At 33.8% G+C, this 22,603-nt stretch overlaps 1 protein-coding gene across 2 annotated transcripts in view; it reads left to right on the forward strand.

The window, feature by feature from the left end:
* The window catches only part of Luzp2 (leucine zipper protein 2), a 469,710-nt gene that overhangs the window by 166,805 nt on the left and 280,302 nt on the right, over positions 1-22,603 (forward strand). The window contains exons 2-3 of one of the 2 annotated variants that reach the window (XM_074043008.1): positions 15,062-15,179; positions 19,038-19,108. In XM_074043008.1, coding sequence (XP_073899109.1) covers positions 15,062-15,179; positions 19,038-19,108 — 189 coding nt within the window. The remainder of the gene's footprint in view (positions 1-15,061; positions 15,180-19,037; positions 19,109-22,603) is intronic. The other variant, XM_074043011.1, reaches the window with a different exon arrangement.

Below are 22,603 nucleotides of genomic sequence, written 5' to 3' on the forward strand. Positions count from 1 at the left end.
ATTTTCAAAATTTGAAAATTGTTATGGCATTTATTATTTTTTAAAAACTGCCAATTATATTTTGCCTTTCAAAAATACATTTTCCCTTCACCTACCTCCCTTTCTTCCCTCCTTCCTTTCTTCCTTCCTCTTTTTTTCTTTTTCCATTTGGTTTGGTAGAATTCCTATGTTTTTGACTCAAAAATATACTGCTAAAATTAGTTGGAAAGATCATTTCTGGTCCATTCTGGTACATATATCTAGACTTTGGGGAATTTCAAGATTGACACAGACAAGAAATCTTGTTATGAGAAGAATACTATGAACAAAATAAGAAAAAAATGTCAAAATAATCCCATTTTGTAGGAATTGTGGGACAAGTGAAAGGAAAATTAAGCAATTGTTATGCAGAAATTTATACATAATTACAAAATTCTAATTAATATTTTGCCTAGCCTGGAACATGACTTGATTTTAACTATGTTAGCATTTTGCAAACAGCAATTTGTGACTTTTTTTTTTCTTTTACGTAGGGAGTACTGGGTTTTGAACTCATGGTTGCCAAGCACTTGATCTACTTTGACAGCCCATTTTTGCATTGGGTATTTTTGAGGTAGGACCTTGCTTTTTTCCCAGGCTGGTCTCAAACTGTGATTCTCCTGTTCTCTGCCTCTGGAGTAGGTAGGATTTCAGGGGTAAGTCACTGGGCACCTGGCAGAACTCTGTTAATTAATTTTGTTTAGTGACTTGGGATCATGAATTTTTGGACCAGTGTTCACAAGAATAAAGCATGAAAATACTCATTTTGTGAAAGCACAGGGATGTTCCTATGGCATTAATTATGAAACTATTTTAAATGGGAAGAGTAAAATAGTATAATGTGCATTCTAAAGTTTAAGGTGAAATTATTTCATACAAATTATTTCTAAATAAGTTATTTTTATACTTCATGGATTGAAATCCTTTCTTTTCTCATCTATTTATTGATGTTTGTTACCATCCATTTATGCATCATCTTCTTGAAGTGGTATAATTCTACCCAATCTAGCATTTTTTGAAATAAAAATAAATACACTTTTGCTGTGAGGCAATCATTGTTGTTCTAGAATTTCACAGCTTGCCCAAATTGCCCCCAGTAATCCTGGTTTTCAAGCAGAATCATTCAGTGCTAAAAGAAAATAACCTCATTGGAGTCTGACATCCCATTTGTACACGGAGACTAAGGCCTGGCAACACACAAAAACACATAAGGAGATAATACTAAGAAGAAAATTAGTAATAGCATTTCAAGAATATGAGGTATCAATACAGATTCAATGCTGTATTCAAGTACTTGGAAGGTTGAAGCAGAATGAGTTTAAGGTCAAGGTCAGCCTGGGTGACATACTGAGACCCTGTCTAAAGAAAATAACACAAAACAAAATTTCCTATAGGATTTTCTAGCATAAAATTAAATCTTCAAAACCAAGTTTGAAAAGAAATACAATTTAAAAGTGGCTTTTGTATTCTATGTAACATTTTATTTGGCTCATAGAACTTAGAAACAATATGGCATCTTAATTTCTATAATATAACTTCTTTAATGCATTTAGCCTGGTTTTCTCAATGTAATGTGCCTATCTGAAAAATCAATAATTTGTGCCAAGCACATATCATGCCATTTGGCTATATACCGTAAAAACAAAACATGATTCTTTTTCTTATTCATAGTTTATTAACTTGAAGTTGATACAAGTTAAAATAAGTGTATTCTTAACTGCTCTTTAGGAGACTATCAAACCACTAATTTAATCCACAAAAGTTGGAAAATACACCTAAGGCTAAAAACATAGGTCATTTCCTCTGCAGATAGGAATCTGTATGATATTTTTTATGGAAGCTATTCTAATTTTCCTCTGATATCATTCCTCTTTTGAGTGGCAGTTCTTTTTTATGTTTCTCCTTAGATTTTTCAAAAAGAGCCTGAATTATCTGTTCTTCAGTAAGAATGAATAAGAATCTATTTTTGTCAAGTTTCAGGCACTGTTGTCATAACTGATTATGTATTTAGTCTTGCCTTTTATCAGCTTAGTATACTGTTTGATTTTTGCAGTTTGATATTAATCTTTAATTTTCTTTTTTTTCTGTATCCATATATTCTTTAAGCTTGATCAATAGAGTCCTTTTGTTTTAAAAATAGAAGCAGTATGATTTTTTTGGAACATTGTGTGATTTATTGCCCAATGTTACTTGAAACACAATACCGCAATATTTTCTATGAATTTTAAAATGACATTTTCACAGGACTACCTAAGGAATAAATCTTCAAGAATGATACAATAGAGTGTTTTAGTGATGGTAACTTAAGGATAATCAACATAAGTTATATGGGATTTTGACTTTTACTTCTACATAAATTAATCTTACATGAGATATGTGATTATTGTGCATGGAAAGAAGGAAATAAAATTATATGTTGATTACAATGAATAAACATTTATTTTTATGTAGTGAACGTTGCATAGTTGAGTACTTTCACAATGGAAACAGAGGTTTTTTTTTTTTTCTTGAAGCCATATTTCACTTATTACTACTTTGAACAAAGAGTTGAATTTTCTGTATTTCATATAATTTTCTTGAGTTTCGGGAGTGCAGGTATATTTCTCTTTCTGACTATCAATACCTATGTATGAATATACATATGTACATATTTATTGAACTGTATAATGTGAAAATTAAAGGTCTAACTGGACATACAGTATTCTTCTGTTTATTTTTTTTTTCATTTCTCTCTCTTTGAAAAAAATCCAGTTAATTTAGTAATAAAATCTTTCAATTGAAATATAACACCAAGAAAAATGAGGATTGTAAACACTTGCCTTCCATATCATCTCTTGTTTTACTTTGGACTTTTGTATCTTTAGAGGAAGTTTTTCCAACCCCTTTAAAAAGTAATAAAGGAGCAGGGGGAGTGAAAAGTAACACAAAAAAAAGTAATAAAGAAGAGGACATATAGCTGGTCACTTCTTTTGTTTTTCAGTGCTGGGATCAAATCCAGGGCATGGCACATGCTAGGCAATTGCTTTGTCATCCAGCAACACTTCCAGCCAGATCAAAACTCTTCAAAGTCAATTTTCGTTTTCCATGTTTTTTTTTTCCAACTTTGATTATTATTTGGTGGAAATAAAACCAATCTAAATGTAAAAAATAACAGACACATGAAATTTATGAAGTCACAGAATTGCACACAATATTTTACAAAGATCAGGGATCCAGTGATTTAAAATTTTGGTGATGGTGGGAGGAGGGTGTATGGTGGACTGGAGGAGGTGTGGCTTAAGTGATGAAGAGCCTGTCTATCAAGGGTGAGACCCTGACTTCAACTCCCAGTACCAGTACTGCCACAAAAAGGTTTAGTTTCAATATCTACTGACACTAGACTTTCATCTGTATATTTCTCAAAGCATATTGATAATAGAAACAACAATAATAATAATGATAAAACAGCTGTGGGTGTTCACAAATATTTGAGGAAGCAACTGGGATGACACAAGATGAGATGTAAATTACCCAGGCTTCCGATCAGAGAGAGAGACAGACTTTGAACAACTGAGAGTACAATGTTACCATGACCTCCACCAGCTGGAATGCTGCCCACTGCCATCACTTCTCATTTTGATCAATAAGCATTTCATACAACCCCTGGATCATTAAAAAGTGACACTCTACACTTTCAAGCTTGATGATTAATTTAATCTGTGTAAACATAGATTCATAATCTGTAATGGACAGGCCCATACTTCAAATGAACATGACATATGCAAACTCTTAGGACAAACTGGCTATTCAAGAGTGCAGCAATGAAAAATATGTGTTCATGACGCTAAAAATTAAAGAAAAAAATCTTCCCAAAGCTACTGACTGCTCCTTTAGAAAGTGTTGAGTGACAGCTTAAATTGGGTTTTTAATCTTCGAAGGTGAAACTACCTCTTAGGCCAAAGGAAGCACTTTCACTGTGAGCTGGGTGGTGGCTTGACACTTTGTTCCCACGTCAAAGGATCAGTTATATTCTCAGGAGCAGAAAATTAACTGCAAACTCATGTCTTTGTTTTATGATCCATTTTTATGAAGAAGGTTAGGAGAAAGATGATACTTACAACATTTTCTAATATTTTAGCCAGACTGTGACAGTATAAAAATGTTGATTTAACATATTTGAATGCAAGGGACTTTTTACGTATATTGTTAAAATAAAAATCTTATCATTGGAAGTTGCCAAGGCTTCTCATCGTCTCTTTCCCCTCAGTCAAGGAGTGAAAAATCCAGTACGCCTTTCCTTTTAGTAACATTTAGGTCTTCCTGAGGTCCTCCATCTCTGATAAGATTGAGAAGATTCCTTATTCTTCCCAAATGCTGCGTGGTGCCCCTCTCTCTATCCTCTCTGCATACTACTTTTTCTGATTTTTTTCTGTGCAGTCAACCCAGATTCCAGGGCTGGCACATTTTCTTTTATTGCCTTCAAAAGTACAAGGTGGCTCCTGGAATCTGTGGGTAATGACTATGGTGGAAAACCAGAAACAGCTCTGAAACCCTTAAAAAATTTAACACTTTGTCATCCAAACTTAATTTTGAATGCCTATGTCTCAACTTACTAATTAGACTTATCCATGTACCAAGTCTCATTTACTTAATTTCTGGTTCCCATTATATATTTTCCTTACTAAGTTGTCTTTGCTTCTGCTCTCTTCTCCCTTCACCACCATAATTACTCCTTCAGGGTACCTGTCTCTTCTAGGGCCTATATTTACACATACAAATAGTTCATCAAAGAATTTGCTGAATAAAGTGAATGAGAGATAGACAGAGAAAGACAGAGACAAACAGAGCAATGTGAAACAGCAACAACAAAACCAGCATCTACTTATGTATTCCTCTCACTTTGGTACTGTCTTTTATAAAAACATTTGTAATAATCCTTCAAGTGAAATGATAGTATCTTCAATTTTCTACTCTGAAATGAGACTCTACAATGTTAATTATACAGCCTGAATCACAAAACTTATAAATGGCAAAGGTTGTATTCTATGAAACCAGAGCTGTCAGAGTTATATGTATGTGTGTTGGGGTTTGCATGTGTTTATTTAATATTTTAGGACAAACCCAGTGTCAAATATACCATGCAGAATTGCAAACTTTGAAGATATCTAGTGGAAAACACAGAAGATAATTATGATTATTAAATGAAAAATAAACTCCTTTGAGGGTATGTGTTCCCTTGACAAATCCAACAATAAAAAAGCACAGAAAATGAGAATTGTCTCATGTGATTATGGAGGCTGAGAAGTCCCACAATATGTCATGTCCAAGCTTGGAGAACTAGAAAAGCCAGTGGTGCCATTTAGTCTGAGTTGAAAAGTTGGAGAACTAGGAGTACAGGAGAATTTGGAGGACTCAGCTCAAAAGAAGAAAGTGAAACCATCCTTTTTCTACCATTTTGTGTTTTGGGAATGCTCAACATATTGGGTGATGGATATAACATTAGTGAGACTAGATCTACTTTACTCAATATACTGATTTGATTTCTAATCTCTTCCAGAAACACATTCAGAGTCACTCAATAAAAAAATTATTTTTACCAGATATCTTGGCATTTTTTTAATCAAGTCAAGTCAGTACACAGAATTAACCATAGCATAGTGTCACCAGAATTTATATCTGTTTTCTAAATTGACAGAATTGCTAACTTATCGTGTGTCCTATAATCTTTTTTCCCCTATATACTTTTAGCAAATGCCTCTTGATTATAATAATGGCCAATGTAGCCCTGAAAAATAGGCAGAGAATGTGAGTTCAATCCAACCTCTACCGATTGAGTCCATGTGCTAAAAATTATACTTGACATGGGTAGTGTAGAGCAAAAGGAAAAGAAACTCTTACAAACGTACTTTTTGTAGGTGGAAAAGTTAGCTGAAACAGTTTAATAAAACATGAATTTCTGGATTGTTTCTTACTACAAAAGATTCTGATTCAGCATCTCTAAATGAGATCCAAGACATTTCTACAAAGCTCTTAGCAAATGGTGATACTATTAGAAATCAGTGTTTGATGGATGATACTGCTCTAGAGTCTGTACTTTACAGTAATTAAAGTGAGTTCAGAGGTAATTACCTGAAAGCCTGACAGTAATGTAAAAATAAAAACACTTAATAACACTACATAAGAAAAGTCTACAAATCAGAGTTTTTATATGGTCTAGTGGACCAAGTATGTCATTAAGTACCAATGCTGCTTTCATAAGTCAATTTATTTATCTTTATGAATCTGGGTTCTCATTTGTCTTAGGGATTGATGTATCATATTTGCAAAAAAGTTATTATTTCTCTAAAAGGATGAAGTGGTAAGGGAAGCAGAGGATTGTCAGTGCAGCAAAAATATTTCCTTCTTTATCTCTATATGTGACGGGGAAAAATTCCATCTCTCATTGTCTAGACTTGTCTCATGGCTATACCTTGCTACAATGGAAGCTGAGAAAATGTATCTGTGTCATTTGCAGCTGCTGATGTAGGCAGTTATCTATTAGAAAGAGAAGAGAAAAGGAAGTAGATTATTCCAACACAATTATATTTAACACATTATGGAAGGATAAGAAGAATTAATTTGGTTAACTTGAGTCTACACCCATTCTTAAGAAAATTGTGTTACGACATGGAGTTGTAAAAGAGTACAGACTATCCAGGCAATGAAATAAGAGGTATTTTTACTGAATAATGAATATCTGCAACATACTATGTTCTGACATTTTCTGACTTTATGATGGTGTGAAAAATATACAACTGACAGAATCTCTACTTCAAATTTTGAATTGGAACCTTTTCCTGGGATAGCAGTATGATAATCTTTGGAAATACTTTTGGAAATACTGTACAGTATTTCCAAAATATTTTGTATTCCAAAATACAAAGTCACTGCTCCCTGACTCCATACCCTAACTCTGGTAAACTGCCAATACTCTTCATCAAACTATGTTGCTAAGCCATGATGTTTGATAGATTATGTGATTAAATGGATTTTATGCTAGTTATATTTTAACTCATTATGGCTTTATTGGGATTTATCTTCTGAGAAAGTTGTGGGGCAAGAGTAAAGTGTATGTGAAAGGAAACTGTCAGGAAGAAGCTGAAGTGAGAGGCTAGCATATATTTTGCCAATTGTGCCTGCATTTTTTATTAATCCAATGTATATTCATATTTATTGTAGAATTATGCTTTATCTCAAATAATGGTGTAGGAATTCCATTTCAAAATTTCTAGGAATCATTAGAAGAAATCTTTTCATGTATAAGCTTTCTTTACTAATGGTACCCCAATAAATAATAAATATTTTGTACAGCTCATACATTTGCTGATAAAGAGACATGTATGCAGACTCCCACTGTATGTTCATTGTTTTTGGAAGTGTCTGCATATTTATTTGAACCTCAAATACAGTCTGAGGAGAGAAAATGGGAATTGTATGGAGAATTTAGTCATGTAGTTCTTTCTTTTCCCCAGCAGTGAGTTTATGGAGAAGAGCATATAGCTTAAAAACTCCTATGGTGTCTTCTGTTCTCAGCTGCTGGTTTATCAGATCCTTAGAACATGAAAAGTTTAAGTAAATTTAAGCCAGAATTCCTCCTTTGGGAAGTTACAGAAATGCACTCCTCTGGTGAGAGCCTTTTCTTTTGCCCTCAAGTTAAATATGATTATCATTTGCTGGGACCAGACCCACTTAACATCTTAATAGGCCCCCGTCCATGTCTTTAGGAGTGAAAGTGGAGATCAATAGGACTAGATTTCTGAACCACTGTGAAGCTTTGAAAGGAAAAGATTAATATAAATGAAAGGTGGTGATTTTATTATTCTAAAGGTGCATTTGGAGTTGTACCCCTGTAGAATCATATCTCCTACAGGTCTTAGAGCTTATTTTTCCTCTTTGTTTTAGAGTCTCTCTCTGTCTGGATGTGATTTTCAGAAGGGCAGGATCTGAAACTACTCAGTATCACAGGCTTGCTAAATCAATATCACTCCTATCAACCACCAAGCAGAAGATTCATTTCATGCCTCAAACAGAATTCAAAGCCATGGGTTGTGTGACTCTTAGTGAAATGTGTTTATATAGATACATGAAGTTAATAAGGAAAAAAAAATCTAACATATTGACTGTGTATTGACAGGGTAATTTTTCTCATTGATCAATGTTCTCACATTCCATGCCAACATCAGAGCAAGCCTTTCTGAAATTTTTTACTACTTTTTGAAAGTAGCTAACCGAAACGCTAGCTTTTTGGTGTGGATTTCTTTAATCACAGGGGATTTCTACTACTTGAGTTATCTATTAAGAATATTATAGGTCATGCTGGAGGACTAACAAAAGTGGAGAGTACCTGCTTAGCAAGTATGAGGCCCTGAGTTCAAACCCCAATATCCCCCAAAATGCATTTAAATGCTGTGAAATTGTTCATTAACTTTTGTAAATATGTATATCATATAATTTTGATGGATAAAATGTTCATAATTGGCTGATCAACCCCATAAATTTAACAACTTCTACTTATGAACTACAGTAGAGAGAAACATTCAGATTTGAAAGTCAGGATGTAAAATGAAAGTCTGTCAAAACTTCCACTTAAATATGGCTTTTTATCAAAGTTATCTTCGGAGATAATAAAGCTTTAGGGAAAGCTCCCCCCCAAAATAAGTAAATAAATAAGGTTTCCTCAATCTTCCGTACAGACAGAAGTCCTTCCTTAATTGGTTCAATAAGATAGTTTTATGTTTGTTGTTTTTCCTTTTACTTTTGCTTTGGTTTTTTAAATTACTGTTTATTTGTTAAAACATCAGATGCGCTCAATCTTATGTTTTGGTCTACCATTTTACTGGACAGGAAGAGGTTTTATCTTTATAAAAACCCAACCATCATAGTATTTGCTCATATTATAGGAGACCTAATTCCTCTTACCTCACATTAACCCCAGCTTGGCTCACTGATGGTCTGGCATCATTACTAGAACCATCAGGATTTATAATTAAAGAAAATTTCCAAAATTCTATTGCAAGGGGAAGAATACTTTAATGATAAGATCTTTAAGCACCTCAGAATGAAAGCAGAAAAGATTTTCAATTATAGAACAAAGTTAAAGAAGGCTAAAAAGAACTAGGTATAGCGAAGTGGGTAAGCAGATTGTATGACTTAATAAAGACAAAACATTACCATACCATCAGGTGATTCTCAGAAGAGGTTGTTAAGTTAGGTGTTCCACATTCCTTGTCTTGTGCAAGTTTGAAAAGTCTCTTAAATGTAAGAAGGGACAGCCTTCAGGGGTCTGAAAGGAGAAAAACCTACACAAAAACCTTGAACACTTTGGGCAAATGAAGTGAGAAATCATCTTCACCATGTTATCTGTGGAGACAAACAATGAAGCCAATCATTTGTGAAATAAAGAATGAAAATTTAGAAAGTCTGTGTCTGACTTTGTGAGATAAACAATGTGGCATCCACATGTTTTATCTAATTCATAACATAAGGATCATATTTTGTAGTGAAGAATTTCCTGAGACAAAAATATATCATTGTCCCTGATCCCAGGCGTACAAGGCTCAGTTACTTTTGAACAATCCAGTTAAACATTGTGCCAGTGCTATTCAACATTCTTGAAGTCAAAGATTTCAATTAGATGTTGAGACAGATACAGAAACTACATAGTATTAATACTGTACAATGCTTTGGAGAAATGGAACATAGATGAACTCTTGACAGGAGGATGAGGATTGATGAAACTGGCTTGATGTAAGTGGAGGTTTTGTGTTACGAAGTCAAAGCATTAAAACTATGTGGCTTGTGGAAGTTCTTGACTATTAGGAAGAATTTAAATTTACTTGGGGGTTCAATTTGATCTCAGATCCAGTTGATTCATATAAATTTGAATGTCAAATCATATTTAAGTATTTCAAGGAAATTATCTCTAATAATTAACTAAACATAGGATACAAGCTTTGGTATTATATAGTAATACATGATCATAAATATAAATAATTTTCTTATATTCATATCAATTTGTTAAAGGACTAGGAATATTTTCCATCAAGAAGGGAAATATATTTCTCTGCCTCTTGAATCTAGCCTGAAGTTGTGACTTGCTCTGGGACCAATGGAATATAGTGGATGATATTATGCTAAATCCAAATCAAAACCTGAAAAAAATATTTCCTTACCTCAGCTAATTTCCTTAGATTCCTGACCAGGAGGCATATGAACAAACAAGCGAAGGCTAGCTTTTGGATAAAGAGAAGCATACAACCCTATAACCTTTGGCAAACTGAGTAAGTCAAGCAAGTCAACCGCAGACCATGGCCATTCAGCTGAGCAGCAAATGATCATAGATATAAGAGAAGCCTAACTAAATGGAGAACTGCCCAGCTGAGCTCAGACCAATTACCTACACCTAAAATCATGAATTAAATGAATGACAATGAAATGGATATCAAAATATTGATATAATTAGTAAATGCCACCATATTTATTAAAGTATTGAATGTCTGATTGAATAATGTCCCAGAAATGAAACTACATCCTACATGATTTTACTTGTGAATTCTTATTGACAGAAGAAAGGTTATCATTCTTATAAAACTCTTTCAGATAATGAGAGAAAAGGAAATACTTAATTTGCATCATGATCTCAGAATAACCTAGATATGATGGTTTATAAGGATGTGATGAGGAAGGTCATTAACAAATGAAATTTTCTATTGAGGATAAATGTAAAAAACGTAAATAAAATATTAACTTGTTGAAGATTCAGAACTATGAATAAAGTACATTCATTTCCATAATTTGAGATTGGTTTATCATAATCATTAATCATGTATGCAAGATGAATCAATGCAATTTAGTTTATTATCACTAGAAAAGAAAAATGTATGTGCTCATCCTCAATTAATGCATTTATTAGATAAGCCTTTGTTGAGCTATTGCTGCATTACAAATTACAGCAAAATGTAATGACTTTCACTGGGCACCAGTGAGAGCTCGTGCCTGTAATCCTAGGTACTCAGGAGGCAGAGATCAGAAGGATTGTAGTTCACAGCTAGCCTGGGCAAACAAGACATTATCTCAAAAAAACCCCCCAAAAAATCAAACACAAAAGAAGGGCTGGCAGAATGGCTTAAAGTGTAGGCCCTGAGTTCAAGCCCCAGTACAGAAAAAAAAATTAATGAGTCTCAATAGCAAGTATTTATTTTTCAAAGTGAGGTTCAGAAGTTACTGAGAGAAACCTCAGAGCATGACTCAAGTCAGGTCTATTCCCACCTATTTTCTCCTGAGGAAGCCTGCAGTTGAATCAGTTTTCTAGCAGAATCTCTATACATAACCATTATCAAGTGAGAAAAAGGTGAGGCAAAGTAAACCAAACAACATTTAGTGTCTCTGGTGTGTCATGTCCACAACCTTCCACAGGAGTGTTGCTTGAATAAGTGAATGGTATAGGACTTTCTAATCTGATGATAAGTGCAACATGGCAAAGTTACAAAGAAACAAAGCAAATATGAACAAGTAGTAACACCTGCCATGATGGAAAAAAATAAACACAAGTGGATAATATTGAAATTCCATTCATGATTCAAATGAAATGCTCAAGAAGGAAAGAACCATTTACATCTTATAGTTTATCACAATCGTCCTCAAAAAACAAGAAAAGAAAGAGAAGATTGACTACAAAAAGCTTATGAGATATTGAAAACTCTTCACTCCACAATGTGGAATGTGACAAGGTTGTATCACTGATTTTACTGAACATTGAAGAACAGGTCCCTGCCCCTGGGTAAGAGATTAAGGTTAAGAAAGGAGCAATTATCATTTTTGCAGACAATATGATTATACCTATAGAAATTAAACAGATTTTACAAATGATTATTCAGCAAAGTATAAAATGTTATTTAAAAATGTTAAAAGCTCTAAGTAAATAGTAATATTTGAAGTAAACCTCAATATTCTCAAATTGTCACCCAAAACCCAAGCAGGTGATGATGATTTTTCTTCTTTTTTTTTTTAACCTCCCTTGTGTGCTCTCACTTTTATCTTGTGATCAAAGTCCAATCCCCTTGTGTTTGCCCTTGATCTAATGTCCGCATATGAGGGAGAACATACAATTTTTGGTTTTTTCAGCCAGGCTAACCTCACTCAGAATGATGTTCTCCAATTCCATCCATGGACTTGAGCTATACCCTAGTCCTTTTGCATTTAATTTGCCTTTTACATAGAGTTTCTCACTAATTTTGCCCTGGCTGGTCCCTAAATGAGATCTTCCTACCTCTGTCTCTCATGTAGTTGGGATTACAGTTGTAAGCCACCATGTCTGACTCTATGCTTTCCCCATTCAAGTGTCTAATTTCTATTTTATCTTTCAAAATACATCTGAAGTATTTTACATGTCTTTTTCTAGGATGTTTTCCTGGACTTGCAGCTCTCTTATGTGCTGTGGTTAATCATCATGACATCCCTCTATCAGCTATAGGTTAACATGGCAGTGGAAATTATAGTAGACTTTTGGTATACACAGCATATGGTTCTAAGAAGTCTATGGCTGAGGAAAAACCATGGATGCTCAGAATACATAGAGTTCAGTGCTGTGCTGAGGTTGTCTGATTCATTTTTCCTACGGTGTTGCCCAGTTTCCACTAAAGACATGCCACCTTTCAGCAAATCTACAATTTTTACTGTACCACTTAAATTAAGCACATCGAATTTTGCCTTGGCACCATATGCTTTTGGGGAGGCAATTAAAGGTAGAGAAATACTCCACAGATCACACAATTTAGACACATCTGATGATAAACACATCTCTTGACTTTTTAAAATTTTTTCTGTATTTTTGACCTCACTTGTTCAAAACCACGTATAATAAGTCCAGGAATAAGGCCTGCTTACAGTATCTGCTTTCTTACCCCCATCCCACTCATCAAATGTGCACATATACAGGCACATGAACATACACAGTACTTCCTTAAATCTTCCTTTTTTTATTATTGTTGCTTTACTATATTATTGTTGTACTGGGGGTATATTGTGACATTTACAAAAGTTCTTGAAATATATCATACTTGAAGTCACCTGCTCCATCATTCTTCATTATCTCCCACATGCCCCCATTCCTGGAATAGTTTCAACATGTCTCATTTTTCCAATTTTATACATGAGAACCAACTATTTCCACTATATTCAGACTCATTTACCTTTCCTTATGGCTACCCCCTCACACTGGTACCAACTCCCAGATAGGACTTCTTTTAACTTACCGGTCTTGGAAAAAGACATTTTTGTTTATTTAAAATAGCTCTACAGGGAGTTTCCTTGAGACATTTCCACATATATATTATTATAACTTGAATTGGTTCATACCCTCCATTTTTCTCATTTCTACATTTGTCCCCTTCTTATGGTGATTTCAACAGGTTTTTAAACTCTATATTCATTCTTGTATAGAAAGTACATCAGCCATATTCACCTTCTTAACTTTTTTTTATACTGTCCCTCACCTGTTAGTGAAATCCTCTTAGTGTGACATGTTTTCCACAATATTGGTTATATTTGTAGTTGTTTCTATCTCACACATATGAGAGAAACATGCAGACTTTGTTTTTCCAAGCATGACTTACTTCGCTTAACATAATGTTCTCCAATTGCCTCAACTGCCTTTCAAAGTACATGATTTTATTCTTCTTTATGGCTGGATAAAACTCCATTGTATGTATATGTGACATTTTCTTAATCCATTCATCAGCTGTAAGGATCTGGGTTATTTTCATAGCATGGCTCTTTGTGAGGAGTGCTGCAATAAACATGGATGTCCAGGTTTCTTTATTGTATCTTGATGTACATTTCTTCAGTTATATCCCTAGTAGTGGTACATCACTGGATCATATGACAGTTCTATTTTTAATTTTTGGGGGAGCCTCCATACTGTTTTCCACAGTTATTGTACTAATTTACATTCCCACTAGCAGTGTACAAGGGTTTCTTTTTCTCCACATCCTCAGCATTTGTTGTTGTTTGTGTTCTTGATGATAACCATTCTAATAGAACTGAGGTAGACTCTTAGCTTGTTTTGGATTTGCACTTCCTTTATAGCCATGGATGTTGAGCATTTTTTCGTAAGATTTTAAGCCATTTGAACTTTTTCCTTTGAAAAAGTTCAGTTCAGTTCATTTGCCCATCTATTCATTGGATCATTGATTAGTTTAGTTTAGTTTTTTGAGTTTCCAGTATATTCTGGTTATTAATCCCTTGTAGATGTACAGTTGGCAAAGATTTTCTTCCGTTGTGCAGGCTGCCTCTTCAATCTGGTGACCATTTCTTTTGTTATGAAGAAGCTTTTTAATTTCATGTAGTCTCATCTGTTAATCCTTTCTCTAAGCTGCAGAGCCATTTGTTTTCTATTTAGGATCTCATTGCCTTGCCTACTTGTTCCAGTGTATTCCCTGATGTTTCTTGCAGTAATTTAATCTCTCTGTTCAAAGTTTACTGAAATTTTCATGCATTCACTGGTTTTCATAGAGTTTTCTATTTTCCAAATACATCTTTAATGTTAATAGATGTTCTTAGATATATTTGAAAGCAGGTTCCTTTGCAATGGGAAAAATCAAGACCCCTGCTTTCTGATCTAGCTGTACCTTTAAATTTGTCCCTCAATGCCAAAACTCATCCATGTGTGTGGAATATATTGCTCCCAATCATCTCTCTTGATATGAAATTTCAATGACTTAGAGAAAACTTGTTAATGAAAATATCTATTTCTCATTGAAGAACCAGCTAAATTATGTTGGTGTGGAGAAGTTGTACAATATAGTCCTGGAACCCTTGTCTGGATAGGTCTCAAGAAAAAATGAAATGTTTGTCATAACACTGTTCGGTTTTTCAATTTTCTCCTTATATTTGAATGAAGACAGCAAAACATCCTAGTGATGGGAAACTCAATCTAGATTTTACTAAAGAGTTGAATGTTATTGATTATGGTTAAGGCCAAGTGGGACTGTTTGTGGGGCCCTCATGCCTTTTCTTTCTGTGTTAGACAGGACTATGAAGAGCTGGAAAAGCAACTGAAAGAAGTCTTTAAGGAGCGAAGCAGCATCCTTCGTCAGCTGACAAAGACATCAAGAGAACTTGATGGAATTAAAGTCAACCTTCAGGTGAGACAACAACTAATATTCTCAACAGCAAAGGAGGAGCAGTCACCTGATCTTCCTCACTAGATTAATGTGTATTTTAAACAGTGTTTCATAAATTTCCAGGCTTGATCATGCTGGTTACTATTTATATTAGGTGAATTTTGAAATGAAATATAATTTGAAATTCAGTCCAGGAATCTGTAGTTTGCAAAAACAGGAAGGAGAAAAATTGTGTGCATGGCAAAGCCATCAATTCTTCAGGGCTTCTCAGATCAATTTCACCTCTGTGTTTTCCATATTGCAAAATGATGAAAAGTAATTAGACCAAGAGTTGAATGAATATAGAAATGATATTTAGAAAAGATTTTTAATTCCCCCCTAGGATAGCTCTGAAGATTCTTTAATCAACTTCATTACTGTGATGGGTACTGAGAAACAGTAAGTTATTTTTGAAAGTCACAAAAGAAATGAGAGTTTAAGTGCAAACAGTTTGGTTCCAGAGCCTTTCTATTTAATACTGAACTGGATCATGTGACATTAGCATAGTCCACACTCTTCTCCATAGCTTTTTCTTCCCATGAGGATGATAATGAGGGTGATGAAGATGGTGTCAGGAAAACACTAAGGATCTAAGTGTTGTTGAACTTGGTCAACGTTTTATATTAGGTTTTCTTTCTATAGTTTTTAGTTAATTTTCACATGAAGATTATGCTGTGTTCTTAATCTTATTTTATAGGTGAGAAAATAGAGTTAGAAAGTAAGAGTACACAGATAAATCAGGCACAGAGCTCTTATTTGAATTCAATGCTCAAGCTCTTGTTCCCAAAGTTGTATAACATCCAGAGAAGAAGGAATAAGAGGAAATACAAACCATTTAGAGCCTAATGGGACTCAGAGACAGGTAGCAGGATGTTAGCAATTCAGGAATGAATGAGTCATTTTGGCAACAAACAATGATGAGGATGAACAGACGTGCAAATTGATTTTGTTTTTTTTAGGAAACAAATGCATGTGATACACTTTATTAAGTGAAAAATAAATAAATAAGAATAAATAAATAAATAAATAAATAAATAAATAAATAAGATTGGGAAGAATATTCAAGGCATCTGCGTGCTCTCAGATGCACTGAACACCTGGCACATTGAAGTCACTGCAAGCATATGGTGAAATGACCAGGAGGGATCAGTGTTTTCTTTGTTCCCTGGATACTCAGTTCTTTATAAACATAGCCTAAGTCAAGGCATCTAATTACAAAGGAGAAAATGGTTTGATAAAAATGTATAATTCCATGGAGTTATAATTTTGAAAAGGTAAAATCCCTACCTGTAAATACAGTTGATATTTTAAAAATGCTTTGCATATTTTCTGCCTGACATTGCAGATGTTTTCACTTTTTATCAAATTGTCTTAGCAAATGCTCCAGAAACATAAGAATATGCTTTATTCATTAGAAAATGAGGAATCAAGACTCAAAGAGAACACAGGAAAAAACTAAAGTCAAACATATAATAAATGGGGCTCCCAGGTTTCAAACTTACAGTGAAAAACTGCATAGCTCATTGTATAATGCATTTTAAAAGGATGTTTAAAAATATAGGAGCTTTGAAAATTCAATTTCAAGTTCAAAAGCCTGTTTCATCTTTGCTACCATATCAGCTAGAAAGGATGATAATATAGGATAACTAGTAAACATGCTGGCTACTTAGATGGTATACAAATTTTTGGAATCATTAAAGGAACCAGTCTTGCTCACAGAAAATTATACTATACTTCCCTGGAATTTTCTGAGGAAATGACAAACAGGTGCATACCAGGCCTTCTAACTGGATATGCCTTGCTAATCCCCATCTGCATTTATTTATACTTTTCATATTTGCATCTCAGTTTTGTCATTCCCTTTTCTTGTATGTATATGTGTGTGTGTGTATGTGCGTGTGTGTGTGTGTGTGTGTGGTAAATGGGGACTGAATTGAATCCAGGGCCTCACTATGCTAAGCATCCACTCTATCACTGATGTACACTTCTAAAACAATGTAATTTCCTTTTTAGTAACAATTTGTTTTTTGGTGGTACTGGGGTTTGACTGCACAGTTTCACTTTTGCTAGGCAGGCACTCTATGGCTTCAGTCATGGCTCTAGCCATTTTTGTTCTGGTAGTTTTGAAATTATTGCCCAGTCTGACTGGACCTAGATCCTCCTAGTTTAAGCTCCCTGCCATTGCTGGGATGTCAGATGTACACCACAGCACAACTTTCTTCCATTGAGATGCAGTCTCACTAACATTTTTGCCTGGGCTGTCCTTGAACCACAGTTCTTCCAGTCTTCAGCATTACTTGGTGTGACAAGCATACACTATTAAGCCCAGCTATTGGTTGATGTGGGATCTCATTAACTTTGTTGGGCTCACTGCTAACTGTGATCCTCCTGATCTCAGCCTCTTAAGTAGCCAAGATTACAAGTGTGAGCTACTGGCACTAAACTTCCAAATATTTTCTGAATACAAGTCCTTAACCTATTAATTTGGGTTCCCTCAAAAATGCTCAGATTATAGAAAATGGTCAATAAGTGAATAGTTATTTCATTGCATGTTTTCACATATCTGTTAACTCCTTTGAGTTGAGTTACCTAATAATTCAGTGACCAAGGCTCTTTAAAATTCTTATATCTATTATTCAGATGAAGAGGTCAAAGGTTGATTTGGGGGTTTGTCCCAGACATGATACACTTTGATCTGGAAATCTTATGAATGATTATACTTTCCCCATTTTAATTCCTCATTCTGCTTTCTTTGTGCTTCATGTGAAGCTACTATTTCTAAATTAAAAAGAATACTGACTGTTTCCTAATGGTACCACAGTCATTCATTGTGGGGAGAGACTTCTCAAATGAAGTTCATCCCACCATATTTCCATAATGATACTCATCATACCATATTTGAATTGTCTCTTTTCTCCTGAGATTGAAAAAAATTGTGGAGGCAGCCACTATGCTTTTGTATAATAGTTCTTTGCATAATTCATAATAGATTTTTGTTAAATAAATGTTAAGTAAACAAAGCATTTGCTGTTTTGGCTGTTGTCATTCCTACCTATCATAGTTGCCCTATAAATAATACTGCCTCTCTGTTTAAACATTTAATGTCAAGAATGACAGTCTACTTTCTTAAATAGTTTATTGAGTAGCGATATGAAAGTTATTAGGAAAGGGTTAATATGACAAATTGCCTTATAAGCTCAGGGGTCTTTTCTACTTTAGTTGATGGCCTTTGAATCTTTATTTGCCAGAGTATGGACCTGAGCACCAATGACTAAGATAGTATACATATTTTTTTCTTAATAGCTTATCTGTGGAGATCAGTTATAATTTATCCTGTCTTATGTTGGGTATTGTAACAATTACTCATAAATAAGAAACATATAAAAATGGCAGGCATGTGCCTTCTGACTGCTTTGATCTTTAATTGTGTTATTTGCTGACTTACACAGAAATGCTTTCTATATCTTCTTGTTTTTGTTGAAACTATGCCAGAGCTAGTTTTACATTCCTGCAGAAAACACAGTAAAACTTCAAAGGAAGTGGAAAATATATTTTATATTCTCTTGTACAGAGTCCTAGATATACGGAGAATATTTCTACTCTACTATACCTCTAAAAGCTGAGGTTGATTTCAATCCCTTTCCCTCTCTATGTAGTGCTTAGGCTACACCATGTCATGAACTCCTGTGTGCATCCTTAGTGCATGAAGATTACCATAGTATCATTTTCATATCTTGTTCTAAGTCTCAGGTACAGTGCTACCTTGTACTAAGTAGCTAAAAGTAAAGTAAGCCTCAATTTTTCATCTATATGACTTCCTTTTCCCTCTTCTCTTATCAGTCTTTAAAAAATGGTGAGCAATCTGCCAAAACTGATGTTCAGAAACTTTTGGAATTAGGCCAGAAACAAAGGTAAGATTATGATTTTTATTCCCAGTTCTTAACATAATGTCAAAATACATTCTGGAAATTTACTAAAGTCCATTCATTCTAAATGTATGAAATTTTTTATCTTCTTATTTAATGATTGAATGTATCTGAGACTCACTTGGAAATATTTTTGAAATGAAGATTCCTATACAGTAGATCTGGGGTGAGGCCTGAGGTTCTGTATTTCTAAAAAGATCTTGGTGATGATGTTACTGCTGTTCTTGCTCTGCAAAGTACAGTTTAAATGATGTTAAAGAACAGTAAACATTCATCTGTTAATAGGCTGGAGAGTCTTTCCATCAGTATGTAGATCTGAAATCATTGAACTCAAGTTGAAAAGAACAAGAACTTGATCTTGGTGATAATGAATAATTGGGTAGTAAGGAAGAAGCTAATACTGTTAGAATTATTGCATGTTATTATAAAGGTAGTTTATTTTCTTTTTAAGTTCATATGATTTTCAAAGCAAATAAACGAATAAACCCAAGGCATTTCAAGCTCAAAGCAAGCTCCAACTTTTATATACATCTTATTCCATTCTCACAACAACCTTGTACGCAGGTATTACTTCTCATTTTATATATAGGAAACTATTGCTAAAAGTATTTAAGTGAATTGATGAGAGTCATGTTATTTGGGATTGCATTTAACATCTTTCAATGTTGGTTTGCATATCACAAGGCAAAAAACTGTTAAAACATTTCCATGCAATAATGCTACATATAGTTGATTGTAAGTCCTTTTTCATCATCTCAGGTCTGACTTTGCTCCTTGACCCAGAAACATATCATTGATAAGAATTTAGATTGAGGCAATGACATATGTTTAAATATCAATTGGAGTGTAATGCGTTGATTGTTTTTATTATTTACAAAGACATACCTATTATTTTAGGAACAAGAAATTCTCCTCAAGTACAATATCTAAAAAGAGCTTAAACAAAATAGCAATCTCAGCATTTTTCCAAAAGTACCTCTTTTTGAATAATTATATTGGTTGGAAATAGACTATTTCTTTTTTTGTTTCTTTAAATTTTTAAAAGTTATTTGTATAATGGAAAACCATTGTGATATTTGCATATGTGCTACAACATATCTTAATTAGATTCACCCCCCACTTCGTGATCCTGTCTCTTCCTGCCTGCTTAAAACAATTTCAACAGTTTTCATGCACATATACAAAGCACATTGACCATCTATCACCCCCTTTGTTTACCCTTCCACTCTCACTTGTACTCAGTCCCAGAAAGACATATTTTTCTTTTCTCTCCTTTATTCCTTAATACACCTAAACTAAATGTTATAGAAGTGTTTGTGACTCACTGAGTCAATGATGGAGAATTATAAATAATATTTTGTATAAGTAGCATGAGCTAACTGATTGTGCCACTGGAGCTATAAATAACATTTTGATGTAAATAATGGAATACTATTCATCAATAAAGGAAGAAAATCTGTCATTTGTGACAATGTGGATGAACCTGAGGGAGGCTTAGTGCCATGCTCTAAGCCTCTCTGTTTAAACATTTAATGTCAAGAATGACAGTTTACTTTATTAAATAGTTTATTGAGTAGAGATAAGAAATTTATTAGGAAAGGTTTAATATGATAGATTATCTTATAAGGAAAAGCTCAGGAGTCTTTTCTACTTTAATTGATGGCCTTTGAATCTTTTGCCAGAGTATGACATGGACACTAATGAATAAGATGGTATACATATTTTTTCTTAACCTCTCTGTGGAGACCAATTATAATTTATCCTGTCTAATGTTGGGTACTGTAACAATTACTCATAAATAAGAATAGGCAGACATGTGTTATGTTATGTGAAATATGTTATGTGAAATAGACAAGACACAGAGACAGCATTGACACTTGTTATGATGTATAGGTAGATTCTTAAAAGTTGACCTCCTAGAAGTAGAAAATAGAATGGTGGTTACCAGAGCTGGGATAGTGATGGGGAAGACTGGTGAGATGGTCTAAGAATACAAGGTTTTAGTTAAATAGGAGAATAACTTTGGGAGGTCTATTCTACAAAAAGTTAACAGCATATTCTCTCTTAAAAATTTAAATAAATGAAAAATGGGAAATAATTAAAGAGACACGGAAAAGATTACTTTTTGAGATAATTTCATGTTAGGAAAAGGAAATGAACAAAATTTAATCACAAATAGAAAGCTAGAAGCCACCTCTGCATAATTCAGGCATAGCATAGAGAGAGTATTGGAGTGACTAAAGAACACAGAGTAAGTCAGGGAAGATTAGACAATAAACTTGTATACAGAGACTGGGACCAAAAATAAAAACTCTTAAAGAGTTCTTAGAGTAGAATTCAGTGATAGGCAATACGGAGAAAATGAGAACTAATTTTAGATAGATCTATAGGAATTGATACAACTAAATGAACATTTTAGAGGAATTATCCCACCAAAGAGGATACAAAGAAAAAGATATAAACAAAGTGAAGAAACACACTCTACAGGAAAGGACAGGGGGATCTTAATAGAGAAGTAGTACAGTGAAGATACTTTTTAGTTGGGATTTTTTTTTTAATAAATTCTGCCTTTTTGTATCAAGAGGGACATTGATACATTAACAAGTTAATGTGTAATTAGCTCTCTCTGGATAAGGAAAAGCCTATGGCTTTTGTTTGCTAATAATTTTTTAAATTATTTTTCTCTGTTTTACGCGACATACAAAACACTTATTCATATTAGGAAGAAATGTGATCTGATTTATTAGGGATTTTTGCCATCACAGCTACACAATTAGTATCATGTACAAGTTTTCAGTTAATGGAATAAGTCTGTCAATGAAAAGATGAAATAAGGCCAATGTTTTGGTATTGAAGTTTTATTCAAAGTTAGAAAACTAGTTCAAATGTTTAAATTATTTTTTGCACATAATTAAATTCAGAATAAAAACTTCAATAAATTCTAGCAATTCTAACAATACGTGTTAGTTGTTACTTATTTAGAAAGAGAAATATAAAATATTATGGTTCTATAACTTTGAAGGAGTTTATTTTATTTACAAATTTAGATATATTAATGTATAGTGATAAATCAATTTTTTCAGAGGTGATATCTCTTGATATCAATCATATTAATTATTTGGAAATTTAAGTGTTTTGTGTAATTATGTCCTTTGTCTATACATACAGCTCTCAGTAACCAACTTGTGTTCTCCAACCTATATCCTCAGCTCCTTGCCTTCTGAGTTTTACATGTAGAATGTTCCCGAGAGATAATGCTTATTCTATGTGACAGTTAAGTCACTGTTCATATCTGATCAGAGTTACCAACCAAGACATAATGATATCAACTAGAATTTCTAGTTACTAAGTGGTAACTGTGCCGCCTCTTTGTGGAGATAGAATCAGATTTTAACTAACTCAGAGGATATGGGATGGCTGTATACAGATATACAGCTATGTGAAGAGAAAAGCCAAGAATGTACTTTAGACAGAGAAAGA

The sequence above is a fragment of the Castor canadensis genome, chromosome 1, assembly GCF_047511655.1.
Source record: "Castor canadensis chromosome 1, mCasCan1.hap1v2, whole genome shotgun sequence".
Classification (NCBI taxonomy): domain Eukaryota; kingdom Metazoa; phylum Chordata; class Mammalia; order Rodentia; family Castoridae; genus Castor; species Castor canadensis.